The 15,301-nt window shown below is 40.9% G+C and overlaps 2 protein-coding genes across 3 annotated transcripts; one reads left to right on the plus strand and one right to left on the minus strand.

Annotated features, from left to right (window-relative positions):
• The first annotated feature begins 1,918 nt into the window (after window positions 1-1,918).
• si:dkey-112a7.4 lies at window positions 1,919-5,529 on the plus strand. Of its 2 annotated transcripts, none has more exons than XM_046064821.1 (3): window positions 1,919-2,097; window positions 2,434-2,776; window positions 3,872-5,529. In XM_046064821.1, exons 2-3 carry the CDS (start codon window positions 2,596-2,598, stop codon window positions 3,949-3,951), a joined length of 261 nt encoding a protein of 86 aa, XP_045920777.1. In that variant the 5' UTR covers window positions 1,919-2,097; window positions 2,434-2,595; the 3' UTR covers window positions 3,952-5,529. The 2 variants fall into 2 exon arrangements, with proteins under 2 accessions (XP_045920777.1, XP_045920778.1); XM_046064822.1 differs by having other exon boundaries at window positions 1,935-2,092.
• A 1,388-nt stretch (window positions 5,530-6,917) lies between these two features.
• cldn7a (claudin 7a) lies at window positions 6,918-12,711 on the minus strand. Its single transcript, XM_046065144.1, has 4 exons — window positions 12,489-12,711; window positions 10,106-10,270; window positions 7,847-7,931; window positions 6,918-7,086 (listed from the first exon to the last, which is right to left on the minus strand). The coding sequence occupies exons 1-4, from the start codon at window positions 12,709-12,711 to the stop codon at window positions 6,918-6,920; spliced, it is 642 nt and encodes a 213-aa protein (XP_045921100.1).
• Window positions 12,712-15,301: the final 2,590 nt, after the last annotated feature.

Here is a 15,301-nt window from a genome sequence, read left to right on the forward strand (position 1 = left end):
TAGCAATAAATCATTATTGTGGAACAATAATACATCACCCATCAACTGATTATAGCATTTCCCGTCAAATACAAATTCTCTGGACATATATATTTTACAAGCAGAGTTAAGTATTTACTTTAATCTCGGCGAGTAAATGTGACATCATGAGATGCATCAAAGCAAAAACAATTAAAATGCAAATAATGCAAATCTTTTTAATTACCTGTGCTGTCGAAGAAGTTGTCAGCCAGAATGATGAGCAGGACAGCAACACATATGAACCTGGACATGATGGCAGGTGTATTTTGAAGTTGCATTCACAGCAAAGTCTTCAAATTATTCTAGAGGGGAAGAGAAACTCTGCCAATTATATACCAACCCTGGGAGTTCACGTCCACGTGGGTCTGCTGTGTTTCCTCTCGGGGCAGATCAGTCTTGACAAGTCTAAGATGGGATTTAGTTTTTGGTTTTTGGTTTAATCTCTCCGCTGTGCATGGATTCATCCATAAAATGCGATGAGCAAGAGATAACACATTCCCCAACACACAAAAAACATATGGGTTGAAGTTACAACCAGTAGATTCTGATTGTTACTTGAATCAGCTGTATATATAGTAGTAGTTCATAAATCTATATCTATATCTATATTTAAGGTATACAATAAACAACCCAAGCCTGGACATAAACAATCCCAAGGATTCCCATGTGCAGGCAAGAGTCTGCCACAGCTACTGTTTCTGAGGTCAAATGCTGAACAGCAATTCCATGAAGCCATTCTGTCTCTGACACATCACACCGACTATATTCAGTTCAATTCAATTCAAAGGCTTTATTGGCGTGACACAACAACTTTGCCAGAGCATCAAAGTACGAAATGGCCAAATATTTGGACAATACACGAAAACAGTAATATTAGCAATAACACAACATTAGATAAAATACAGTATCCAAATGTGTATTATGAAGACAGCAAGTTGTGTTTGTGTGTGTGTGTGTCTGTATGTTTGTGTGTTTAGAGCAAAGTGAAGGTTAATGGCCAGTCACAACCCAGTCATATTTCAACACATCATTCATAGTGTGTGAGTGTGTTCTTACTTGGGCTACCTTCGGGGACACTAAGACAGACTAAAGACCAGTTAATTGGTGACGGATTGAAAAAAAGGGAATTAGAAATGGGTCAGTGGTTATGGTTAGGGTAAGTCTCCAGGAAATTAAAGTATGAAGTGACCTAAGTAAAAGTGTGTATGTGTGTGTGTGTGTGTGTGTGTGTGTGTGTGTGTGTGTGTGTATTTTTTCATCCTAATTGCAGGCAAAAGTAAAGCTTAAAACACAAGAATGATGTCCTTCATACCCAAGGATTGCCCTCTGTGGGTTAGGATAGGTCTCAATAAATTAGGTTATGGTTAGGTGTTGCAGAGGTGTTGGATTCAGACCGAGGTATGGGGAAACACAAATCAATGAGGAAACAGATACAGACACAACACTGTCAATGGTTCAAGACCAGTGAGTCCGTTCACAACTAACTGAGCAAAAAGTCAATGAGCACTTAACTGTTTAAACGTGTGAAATGTTTGGTTGTAAATGATGTTAAAGCAGGAAATCTGCAACATAGTGAACTAAAAGTTCTTTAATTTATTATATATTTATATAAATTTTTTTTTTTCTATATGGACTACTGAGTCGCAGTTAAGTGTGCTGAGTTAACTGCTACCCCAGGCATTAGGGGGTTAGGTAAAGTACAGTAATAGTTATGTATGGGGATTATTGAGCAGCGCCTGTCATTGGCTGGCGACTGAGTCACTCTCTCATTACTGAAGGTGCGTAATTACGCACTGCGCCCTTTGGCACACCTCCACTGTATAATCCAAAGTGTCAGCACTGTCACTTGTATCAACCGCACGGTGACGTCCACATGCCGCTATGAGTCAAGACACAATACGAGGAAATCCCCAAGGCCGAGAAAACGACGAGAGGCCCCTTTAAATCGACGCTTCCTCGGTGTTGTGCCAAGAGCGAGCGAGAGAGAGAGAGCTCTGATAAACAACAACACTGTTCCCAGAAGCCGCTTTTACCGGATTCAGCTCTTTACTGCGGCCTCGGTGAAGAAGAGGTGAGGTAATCTTTATGATATTTAACATTATTTTAAAAGGATTGTGTGGAGAGAGATCAGTTTACGGTGATATTAGAAGCGGGCGGAAAAGCAGTTCATTACAGTGAGTATAGTGAGATAGACCAAACGGAAGACACGTTATTGTGCTGTTCACCTATTGTAATGGCCAGGAAGGCATTTGCTACACTTGTTAGTTGAATTATAGAGTAGAAAACATATACGGGCACATCGCTTATTTCAGTATAAACAGCGGGGAAGTGTCTGTACGCACTTCCCAAAAGCTGGTCGCTCTCTGACGCATGAGGGCTATTTTTGACAAACGTATTCACTTTCTTTCACAGGCGACGAGGACTTTCCCTCTGTTCTTTCCAACATTTTGTCGTCTGTTGTTCATACATTCGTTGTTGAATGCCATTGCGGAAGTGAGAAGCCTTTCGACGCGACACAAAGCCTGGGCTGTGCGGACATCTAGTGGCCAATCGGGAGAAGGCGCCTCACCAGCGATGTACGGAGCTTCAGGTATCCCAGAGCTCATCCCGTCCAGCGGGCCGCCCCGGCAGCCGGGTCCGGCGGGGCAGTACAACCCGGGACACCCCCAGGTCAACGGCGACGGCGGTGGGGCCAACCCTCAGAGACTCGGGCAGAGGGCACCCAAGCTGGGCCAGATAGGTCGGACCAAGAAAGGTGAGTGAGCGGTACTTTTTTAAAAGTAGTTTGTTTGTTTGCTTCCCAACAAGATCTTGTATCACTGTTAAGCCTTCAGGACCATGTAAACATGTACACGGTGGCAATTTAAATCAACACCACTTAATGCAGCTCACAATTACATGAGAAGAGTGTCAACATGCAGCCGCTACACCCATATGAACACCACCTTAATGATACAATATCCAATACTGCATGATAAAAAAGGACAGACAAAACATGGAAAATCAGTACTATCCTAATGACAAAGACTTAAAGGCAAAAAACCACGTCTGTTTTCAGAAGATGCCTTTCAATACTCTAAAGCAAGACACACGATTTTCTTAGTCATCTATTGAGCGAGTGAAATCCTTAGGTACATCACTGATATATGACAGGAAACGGCACAGAAGTCACATATCTAGTAAAATAGTTCTGTGCATTAATACTCTGAGTTACATTTTTTTTTGTCTTTGTCAGTATGATATCGTATAAATAAAACAAGTAATGAATACAGTGATCTGCTTTTAACATCAAGTGGTTCCTAAATTGGGGCCTAAAGACCAGCAGGGCTCTTCAGAGCAAAAGGGGAAATAGAATTTGCAGGGGATTTTTTGGTTTTGTTTAGTTTAGAAAATTACCCATATGGAGAAAGTGAAAGTAAATGGTCTTCTTATTATAAAATGGGGGTTGAGGGTGTATGATGTTAAAACGACTACCCCTATCCTGCATGTAAACATTTAATACTAAAAAACATTATAACTAGAACAAAACATTTATTACCTCCATGCTTTTCCTTTCCTCAGGGATCAGAATGCTTTCAGGAAAATGTGAAATATTTGGTCAATATTGTATTTTACAAAACGTAAGCCTCTGAAACAGGCGTGGTGAATTGTAAAATATTAAAATAATAAAGCAACTTTACAAAAATGTTGAATTATTCCATTTAACAAAAACCCAATCCAATTCATCTTCTCTGAATGGACACATTCGATATACAGCAGCCCTGTTTTAGCTCCAGCATTTGCTTTTAGTATCAATGCATTCTTCACCTAGAGGCACACATTCCTGACCTTTGACCTTTTTCCTCCTCAGTGGACTTGGAAGATGAAGACTTGGATGACATCATGAACAACAACGGGCAGTGTCCTGTATCCCTGTCTCCCATCTCCTAAACTTCACCAAGAAGTGCCAAAAGAAGAAAATCACCCGGGATGCCAAACTTCCCCGTCAGTGATCTTGGCCTTGAGCCCGTCAAGTGTCCTACTGAAGCTTCTGATGGCTCAACAAGGCACAAAAAGTGGCTCATTTAGCGCCAGCTGAAGCCTAGGCACTGATTGTACATAGTTCTTATTTAACTTACTTTTGGTCAGACTGTGAATGAATTGTATTGCATCGCCCTCTACTCTATACCTCGGTTGGCAGTAGACTATCAGGACTTGAGAAAGATTTGGTGAAAGTGTCTATATTTTTCAAAGCTTCTTAACAAGGGCTACGTTTCTAAAGTTGCACTGAGCAGATCGATAGATGGGAAGCAGCCTCTCACCTGCCTGTTTTCTGGTGAGGGTTTCTTGTTTCTTCATCGGTGGTTGTGTGAGGGAACACAAGCCTGGGAATGTGTATCACACAGGTGAAATGTTAAGCTTTGGTTGTGCAATGACTATCATTCTCTATTCTCACACTGATGCAAGTGGTGTACTAATTTTCAGTGGATGAAAGCTCGCTATTTACAGGAAAAAAAACTACTGCTAATTATTTATTGTTTCAGAAATGGGAAGAAACACATTGTTGTGTTGTTATGGCTTCTACATGTTTTTTACTTGTTTCCGAATGGAAATTGCTTCAGTGATCTAAAACTGACTTTTACTATTATTTCCAAATGGTGCACTTTGTGGGAATGCCTGTTATGTGCAGTGACATGTTGCAGAATTCTATGCATGGAGTCTGTTAAAGCATCAAAACACGTAACTGGTATCCTGTAACTAAGGGCTAAGTAGTAGTATTTCAGATCACACCGCCGTTATGCTCCTTAGATTGTGCAGTCAACATTTTCCTAAGCTCATTGTTGGCTTTAGCTGCAGACTCAGCAGTAAAATATCATAAACAACAACAGATTTATGGAGGCTTTGTTTGTTTTCGGTGGCAGGATTTTCCAGTTGGCCAGACAACTGTGAGTTCTAAATGTTTTGAAGAAATTGCCAAATGATATTAGATGTTTAATCAGAATGATCATTAAAATGGACTCTGATTGGCACACGTTATAATGAACAACACTTACTTTGTATTTAATATTATTATTTGGTTTTACAGCAGTAATCTGCTTCATAGTTGCTACACCCAGATGGCGTCACAATGTCTTTCAGGTTCAGGTGAACTATTTAAAGATTATGCCAACCTTTAGTTAGCAATTACAGTATGAGATAATGAAAACAAGCAGCCCGTGATTAGCTGTCACTGCTGAGACAATCTTAACACTGATGTCTTCTTTGGGTCATTTGGGTTATTTAAAGATTGCAGTGGACCTTGAAATGACATATTATTGTCTGTGAAGGCTCATGCTGATGTCATGTTACTTAGTCCATTGTGAAATTGTTGCTGGTTCACTTTAACTTTTTTTTGTGTCATGGAAGCTTTGCATTTCACAGCTCATTCTCTGACTCAAAGATTGCTGTTTGGGTTGTGGTTACCATTTGCATGGGAACGGTTGACTTTTCGTAATGCATCTCGGGAAATAAAAGATGAATCTTTGTGGACTCTTTGTGTTTCATGTTCACTGGGTGCTTTTTTAACTTCACCAATTAGCAGTTTTTCTCTATTGTTCTGATGCACCTGTGCCAATTGTGCTCTGAAACTTCACATGCACTCATAAAGTTTTGTGCTTTGTGTTTTTTCACAGTTATTTAAACTTTAACACACATTTCAGATATTGGTTTGCGGAGCATTTCACACAAGTTTTAAATATAAATTTTCTGTCAAATCATATTCCCCCCAAAAAATTGTATTATACTGATATAAAATGTGAACATATACAGAGGTACAAATCTTTAAACTCCTCAACCAGACTACAGTCACATGTTGGTTGGTTGCCTGCAGTTAGTAACACAGCATCGTGTGGAGCATTTGCTGTTTGTGTCACATATTCTTAAAACTGGTGTCTTTGTTTCTAACAATGAAGAAGAACTACCGCATAATCAGCTGCTATGACCACCACATAATTAACAATATTGCAGTGTCTTTATTATTTATGTACTGTTTGACATGTTAAAAACGCCATTATCTGCTACATGCGGCGAGAGTATAAAACTATTAAATTTAAAAGCACACATTGTTCAGAGCATAAAACCTCTTCATAAAAATATGACTTTAACATTTCTAAAAGCTAGAAGTGAACTACACAGTGAACTACCAATTATATAAATCTACACCGGAGCAAAAAAAAAAAAGCAAAATAAATAGAGGCAGTTCAGTCTCCTAGTGGCTGATATGGAAGCAATCTGAGCGATAATGGCATGGTGACTACATAATAAAATATTTCATATCTGAGCAGGGTTTGTAACAGACTGGTATGAAGAGCTGCAGGGCCTGTAGTGACTGTTGTAGTAAAAGGCCTGTGTGATACAGTCACCCTACACAGTGAGCACTGTGTGTGAAGTCGCACCCTGCTCATCGTAACGTCTATTTTAGAACCACCAACAGGTCATATAAAACACTGTATTGTCACCCTGAGTCACAGCCTAGCCACCAAACTGGAATTGATTACTTTCAATTACATGGCAAATGCTAATAGATGCTGGCTCCAGCATGGAAGTGCAAGTGCCCCCACCCCCACCCGGGGGTTCACTATTAAGTCAGGGGATCCAATTATAATGTATTTGTGAAAATCACTTGTAAACAATTGTGGAATATGTGGACGGGGTGAGAGACATCATTCATGAAAGAATTGAGAGCGCTGCATGATCATCAAGGGGTTATCAAAGACCTGCCTGAACAAAAAGAAAAGAAAGTTCCATTTCAGTAATTTTTTGCCTCTATGATTCACAACTTTCCATACACCTTCAGCTTTACTCCTCGCCGACGCTGCAACAAAGGGGCAAGCTTCTTCATTAGCTTCTGTTGGAGTCCAGAGCTGTAGGGGGCGCTCTCAGACATATTCTTTAGTGCTGCTTGGCGGACCAGAGCGGGAGCTGGCCATGGGTGGGTACTTGGATACTTGTTTCTTTCGTGGACAGGAAGCGGCCAACATGGCTCCGCCCAGGACATCAAGGAGGGAGCCGCCCCAGGCGATGAAGATGGCAGCGCCAAACTCAAACCTGGGGAAGACAAGACGGTATTGAGCAGTTATTTCACAACGAAAACTTTGAATTTCAGTTTAAAATGTTTTTGATTTCAGAACCTTGAAAACGTTTTAACCTATGATGAAATGATGAAACCAATGGTGGAAGATGTATTCAGGTCTTCAAGACTATGGAACTTTTGCTTGTGTCATTTATGGGATAACAGTAAATGCTAAAACGCAGTGTTAAGAGTAGCAAGAGGACAAGAGTCATAAAGCCAGAAAAATTATTGTATAAATGTCAAAAATGGCACTAACTCTAAAGCTAACATTAGCATCCATAAGCTTCTGGTCATGCCAGACCAACTCACACTGTAGCAACAAAACCCCAAGTGTATTGAATTGATCAAGGTTGTGTTTCATTGCTCATGCGCTGATCGTGCCATTTGTAAGAATGTGTCACTTTAAGCAGCAATACAATAATGTATTTGTTTTAAATAAAAGGTCGCATTCAAAATTTAACACGCTTAGTACATTTACAGCATTAGCAAAATTCAGCAACATGTACTAGTAGTAAAGTATCAAGTATCAAAAATATTCAAATCTGTAGAATTTCTGTAGTCATAACATCACTAAAATACCACAAATTGTAGCTTCACATTTATCAGCATGTATGACAGTGGAATCGATCTTCTCATCTAACTCTTTGCAAGAAAGCGAATGAGCAATTATCCCTAAATGTCCAATTATTCCTTTAATTACAGTTCATGAACACAATATGTTTTTGTGTTACTCACTTGGTGTTGACCGGGGTGTAGGGATTATAGAATGCCCGGATCACATTATGAGCAAACCAGGAGCACGCTACGATGGCACACAGCCCTGAGAGGAGAGACAGTCAACAACAAAGATCAATGAGCCCATCAGCACATCATCACAACCTGTGAGAGCAGACATGCTTTTATCCCCTTTATAGGCAATAGGCGGCTAGCTATTGACCCCAGCACAATTAGCTTTTAGAGTTTCTGTTCTCTTCAGAGCCCGTCAGACCTCTTATGTTAGAATCAGTGCCAGGAGTACTGGACTCATTCAGTCTAATGACCTCTGGAGGGCTCGACCACAAGAGTGGGAGGAAAGCTTTTTGGACTAGGGATCAAATCTCCTCCTACCTACTGTATGATAAGATCTAAGCAAAAATGTGATGATGAGGTAAGTTTGGGTGGATTTTTGATGACATTTTATGTAACTGGGTTGTATTGACTATCAAAGATCCCATAGACAGCAATATGGATTAGCATAGCTCCCATATGTTGGCTATGTCATGTGGTCAGCAAAGAGTCAGTTTGTGCCTGAGTTATTTTACACACAGCAGAAAATGATAGACTGAACAGTGATTTAGTCACCGCCTTTTATCCTACATGGTATCATATTACAATTTCTTATCATATGTCGATTTCTTTGCAGGTTTTTTTTTCTCATCGGAAGGGTTACATGTTGTTGTTTCAGCTACGCTAGCGCCACAAGCGGGTCAAAGTTTTCATTTACTGTAAAATATCTCAATATCTACAGTACAATTTGGAATGGAAAGAAAAAAAGTTTTATTGACATTCATGGTTCCCAGTTGATATATCCTAAAGAATTTGGTGAATGCCTCTAAGTCTAGCGCCAACATTGAGTTCACATTTGTAATTTTGAGTGACTATTTTTGTAATTTCTTGAAAGGTTTTTTGGTAATACTTAAGTCCTCCAATTTAACATTATAAGCAGTATAAAAACATTTAAAGCACATTCTAATGTAGTAATACACAACTATAAGGACATTTTAAGTGTTTATTAATGTCCATTATACTTTGTCCTATGAAGACATATTTTATAAACTGTGTTTTACCATATTCTCTGTTAATACAGCAGCCTCCACTTATGGGTGCCCACAAGAGGTGTTATAATTGTTAATAAATTACAGAGTGTTAAAAACCATTGATTAAATGTTTCTATAATGCTTATAAGTGCTTACCACTTTCAACAACTATTGGATGGACAGCCAATTAAATTTGGGACAGAAGTTTATCTCCTCCTCAGCATGAATTGTAGTCACATTGGTGATCCCTTAACTTGCATATCACGGCATCATAAGAATTCCTTTATGACCAATTATTTGCAAAATTTACTTTGTATTTAGTGCTAATTACAGCAGAAAACATTAACATGCTAACACTAAGATGGAGTACATGGTATAGATTATACCTGCTTAACATCAGCATGTTAGCAGCATTGTCACTATGACCGTGTTAGCATGCTGACATTAGCATTAAGCTCAAAGTCGCCTAACTACAGTTAAAAAGAGCTGCTAGCGTGGATGTGTACCCGTAGTCTTGTTTAAAAGGTGGCTATGTTAAATGTTGTGAAAGCCTGTATTCCTGTCAGAATTTTTATAGAAGTGTGGACTTCAGGTCCATAGAAAACACAAATAACCTTATGTAAAATATCAAAAATACAGGTGGTGACAAAGGAGCATAATGAATGCAGATGCTTCAGTACAGGGTTAAGGTTCACTGATTTATTCAATGAAAATCACGTGATTTGGATGCTATGGCCTTTGCATCCACCTGCTCTCAAACCAGTTGAAAATTGATTTTGTTTTTCAAGCAACTGATGAAATACATTTTTGAAGTATGCTGTTCGTCACTCCAGTACAGCTTGTGGTGGAACAACACCTCTATGTTGGGTTTCCCTTTAATGTGTCATCCATCTGAACGGAGTCAAATTTCACTAATTGTCATCAACAATGTAGTAAATGTAATACATTATTATTATTATTATTATTATTATGCATAAGGAATGTAAGTGACATTGTTTTTGTGTGATCAGTTACAGTGTGTTTTACCTATTGCTTGGTTGTTAAATAAGAACAAATGGTTTATTTTTCATAGTTTCTGAAATGCTAAATTTATCTGAATACATGTTCACATCTGACATCAAGTTGGCCAATGTGGAATAAGCGGCATCACCCTACAGGCGAATCTGTGAAATGTGTAAAGGAGCATCTGCATCCTCACCCCCCACTAGTAGGATGATTCCTCCTGTCATGGCGATGCGGGACTTGCGTAGCTTCTCACTCCCTCCACAGGTGGTACACTTCATTCCCATACAGGCCACACCCAGACCTGCGATGGACACAATGATGCCAACTATCATCAAGGCACGAGTCGCCTGGAGCGAACCTGGGGCAGACAGAGAGAAGGGAGTATGAGAAGAATACAGGAAAGGTACGCTGGATCCGTTAGGGGGAGGCAGTGAATGGATGGCCTTTTGTTTTGTGGAATGTAGGACGTGTTGTTTAAAAAGGTTAATAAATACTGCACTTTGCAAAAAACACAAAGAGCATATCGAGTCAAGTCATCAATCCTTTATGCAAAGTGCAACGCTGGAAGCAAACTGGGAAATTATGAAGAAAGACTAATAAACAGGCCTCGACCCATCAGAGAGACAATGTGTATGTCCAGAGTTTGTGAATTACATTCACATTAGCCTGTCAGGACATTTTAATGGGAGTTTTTCCTGGAAGGGAAACCATGGGATACACACGAACACACACCAGCACACACAAACAGAAAGAAAAAAACCACATCTCACACTCTTTCTTTTTCACCGTCTCCCTCCCTCGCTGTGTGAGAGGTGGAGGCCTGCTGAAACACCACTGTTCTAAACCTCATCTGTCAGTGCCCTCACCCTATAAACCTATCACAGGGTGACCCCCCCCCCCCCCCCCCCCCCCCCCCCCCCCCCCCCCCCCCCTCCTATCCACCTAGAACCAGTCTGTGCCAGTCTAGGCCATCCCTGCCCTGCCCAAACAAACAAAACCCTCCAACAGTGAGGGAGGGACTGAGGGATGGGTAGAGGGAGGAAGGGAAGAGGATGCAGGGGAGAGAGAGAGAGAGAGAGAGAGAGTAGGGGGTTATCTCTAAAACACAGTGAGGCATTGGAAACAATAGGGTGGATTATATAGTAAATGCAGATAGTGAGCAGGATGCATCACACCGTTCTCATTGTTACTGAGCCGTCTATGGCTGCTTTACAGTTGCTTCACAAATGTAGCACATCTGCTGCCATTCACTGAAGAGAAAAAGAGATGCACCTGGGAAATAGTTTGGTTTTCTTATGATTACTCAGTTCATAGTAGATTGTTACATAGGAGACCCTCAATCAATGTAGGGATAGGGAGCAAAAATTGGCTGTGGGCCAGGTTTTCCTGGTTAGTAATCCAGCTCAGCATTTAGCAAACTGCGTAAACTGTAAGTGAACACAGGACAGTAGCAAGTATGTCGACATCTAAACAAAAGAAAAGAGATTCTATCAGATAAATCCGCAGAGAAATTCACACTTTTCACTCAAAATTAGTAAAGAAATTAAGAGACAAGTTGTAACTGAATTTAAAAGTTAGCCACACAACTTTTTTTTCTCTGAAAACTTGAAGAGCTCTAATACAGTCTGCAGGATTCTTGCATGTCTCACTGCAGGGCTTGCACTATTAACCATTAAAACCCAAGTTGCTATGAATTTCTGTAGATTTCTGCAAGAGAAAAGTAATGGCACCATGGTGTGTATGTGTGCTGGTTGATGTACAGCAGAATGTTCAGAGGCCTGTGCTGTGGCAGTGGAGTTACCGTGGTCACCTTCCTTATACAGGTTTGATTATTTTGGCAACATCTTCCGTAACCTAATAAGCAAACACCTGTTGAGGTGTTTGTTAGTATTTATTTTCTGGTGATGAAACAGAGAACCATTCATAGCGACGAAAGAGCCAGCTAATCTATTCAAATGCAAATTATTTTCTTGAAGATGTCACTCTTATAGAGGCTTCATCATGGATCATGGAATCATCTCTTGAAACTCCTATAAGGCCTTACTGTTATGTGTGTTGAGTGCTTGGGTAATGTTAAGAGGTGGATGGGAGCTACCCAGAATGTGACTGTGTGTGTGTGTGTGTGTGTGTGTGTGTGTGTGTGTGAGGGGTTTCTAGGGAATGCTTTCAGGGTTAGAGATTCATCATTTCAATTCTACCACTGTCATTGTAAAAGGAAGTCTTATGAAGAGGACAATGTCCCGCTGTAGTGATAGATGACAGTGGCCTGTAAGGCTGATAGTAGAGTGCCCACGTGGTTAGTAATTATGGTGTGATGAGCAGGTTATACCCTGAGGTGCACAAACGTAATCACTGAAAACACTGGGGCCCATTGAGGTTTCCCTCAGGTGAAGGAGGTGCTTTGATGCACCAGGTGGGTCTCCAGGTGGAGAAGCTGATGAATCAGAGACTGTAAAAATTAAGGAGCTGAATTTCAGTTAGTGTCAGTTAGCTGAGGTTTTAGCAGTGATATTTGACATTTCTTTAGGCCACTTAGGAGCCCTCTTAAGACCCTCGGGTCATAGCGGATTACTTACTGTCGAGCTGCAGAATGGAGTCATAGATTTTACACTGGAGCTGTCCGGTACTTTGGAAAGCGCATGACATCCACAGCCCCTGGTACATGGCCACTGCTGTGATGATGTTGTCCCCGATGTATGCTGACATCTTCCACTGCGGCAGAATAGTTCCGATGATCAGTCCGACGATGCCAATTAGCGACAGGAAAAATCCCAACAGCTGAACACCGGAGTTGGCCATCGTTTTCAAAAAAGTCTCCTTCTCTAAGTAATCTTAAATGAGTGTTGGTGGATCCTGTGTCTCTCTCTCCTCCGCAAAGCGTAAAGCTCCTGATATTGCTGTCTTTAAGTGGTGCAGAAAGCCGCTGGTCGTGTCCGTGAATAGCTGGTGAGTTGTGTACCGGGGGTCTATAGTCGGGGATGGGCGTCCGAGATGTGGGTGACGGTGTGAAGTGGGTGTGTAATTATCATGCCTGCTGATGCATGGAGTCGCAATTCTCTGTGGTCGCGGGGAGTAGCTGCTGGGAAATGTCCCCTCTGTTTCCAGCAAAGCAACAGGTCGTCTTTCCACTCAACACTTCTCTTTATCAATTTCTAACCTTTTCAACTGGGTTTCCATTGTAACACACTCATGTAGAGCAACCAAACACAACTTCTTTTTAACTTCTCAGCGAATGTAGACCATCTACTGCAAACATGTCAGACTACTTTTAGGGATATTTATAATATAATAATTTTTTTTCAAGTTACACAGCTGGAAATTAAGGAGAGTCCTTAATGATTCATTTTTATCTTCCTATCTGCCAGAACTCACCAAAATGAACAGCATAATACAGTATACCCACCGACCCAGATTGATGCTATAACTAAGGTCTTTGTCACTTCACAAAGTAGACTAAACTTTGAACCCTCCTTTCCCCACAGATCACTAATCACTGTCTCAGAGCAGATGACCTCTCTGTTGTTGACGTGGTGTGAGGTGAACTGCAGAGTAAGAGTGGAAACATTAAACACTAGAAACTCATCAAGTCAAGAGAAAGTTCCAACGTACAAACTGTCCAAAACTCCAGCTGTAAACTTTTTGTAACATTCAGATCAGCAGGTGACCGGATGGACTGTGGTGAATGATTTATTTCTGCCAGAGATGCTGTCATCTGAATGCATCCAGCCTCCTGGTGGAGTTTAAGAGAACAAAAAAAGTAGAAAAAGTGAACAAAACATCCTTAATTGTTAATTTTACATCTCTGAAAATGTTTGTTTTGGTGATGTAAACATTGTTTTTAACTTTGGTAGTTTGCTGCTCACTTTTGTACCGATTTTCACCGGCCTTGAACTACTTATATTTCAACTACAAAAATGGGGGTGTTCTAAAACTTTTGACTGGTTGTGTATACATTCTCATGTCTTGTACTTGTATCTAAAAACACTGAAAACAAGTTCAAGGAAATGCAAATGGACAAGAACAACATGCAATGGGAAGTACTGACTTACTTCCCATTTTGGTGTGTTGAAGGGGCCCTGGTGCACAACACCTCATGCTGAGTAGATGTGGGCTGTCGTTGGGCCACCAGCTTACTTTACAAGTCTTAGTCTAGTTAAACCTAAATGATATTTTACAAACTGCAAGAAATATAAAAATAAATTCTTATATTGCTTCTTTTTTAAATTTTTTAAATTTTATTATTTTTTTTACAATATATCATTTTCCATCCGGTCCATTAACATGCCAGTTGTAGCCCCTTCTTACAGTGAATGGAGAAAAGCCAACAGACAATAGCAGGCATTGTCCATATCAGAGGTCAGCAGTATGTGTGACCACACACTGTGGCTAAACAATAGTCCTACAGCACCGGGAGAGGAAGTAATAACCCATAAGCCTGAAGGAAGTTATCCCCACTGTCAGGTTAATGGGAATGTGCTCACCTACTGGCTGGATTACCATTTTAAAATGTAATGAGGCTTTGCTAGATTGGTCTCAGAGGTCTGTTACCCCTCTTTTCTTTTTCCATCACTCTTCTGCCTTCAACTGTTCTTTCATTTTCTCACATTCTTGCCCTTTCGGCCCATCTCTTCTCTAACTATTACTCTTTACCCTCATACTGTACCCAGGCTCAAGTCATAGTTGCTGAGGCTAACAAATGCCCCATTGTTGCTGGGGAGGAACGAGCCCATAGGAATCTGTGTCACTTTGATACAGACGTTGACGAGGCAGAGGAGGAGGGGGTGGTTTGAAGGTTGAAAGAGTTGTTGGGATCAAGGTGAGAGGGGACAAATAAAGGAAAGGTGAAAAGGAAAAAACACAAGGTTAGAAAGGTGAGCACAAAGCAAGATGGGCGAGATGTAGAAGAGGTAGGTGAGTTAGAAGAAGATCAGGGGCCCGTAATAGGCCTACCAGTGCTGTTGCCACTAGTAACCTGATTTATCTGATGTCCTCTTGGCCGCTTTTCCACCCGGGTCCTGGATTGCAAAGAACACAAAAAGAACATTGCTCTTTCCCCCCTCTGCTCTCTCTCTCCGCTCTTCCCTTTTACCACTTTCTTTTTTTAAAAGCGTAAACACACATTTGTCTCGCTGGTTTAGCCGTTGCTCAACACTCAATAGAAGCTGAAGAAGAAAAACAGCTAAATCAGCCCAAAGAAGAGCACTAACAACATTGTCTCGGGGGCTCTCCCTCCCGTTCCTGAGGCCTACTCTGGGTCTGAAGTGAGCAAGTGGAGTGCAAATCCAGGGACTGAAGTCCTTAACGTGCCCTTGGAAGTCACTGAGGCATTAGCAATAAAACACGCTGGGCCCACGGCTTTTCCCTGAAAAGCTCACAGTGCACAAATGAG

The sequence above is a fragment of the Micropterus dolomieu genome, linkage group LG12, assembly GCF_021292245.1.
Source record: "Micropterus dolomieu isolate WLL.071019.BEF.003 ecotype Adirondacks linkage group LG12, ASM2129224v1, whole genome shotgun sequence".
Lineage (NCBI taxonomy): Eukaryota > Metazoa > Chordata > Actinopteri > Centrarchiformes > Centrarchidae > Micropterus > Micropterus dolomieu.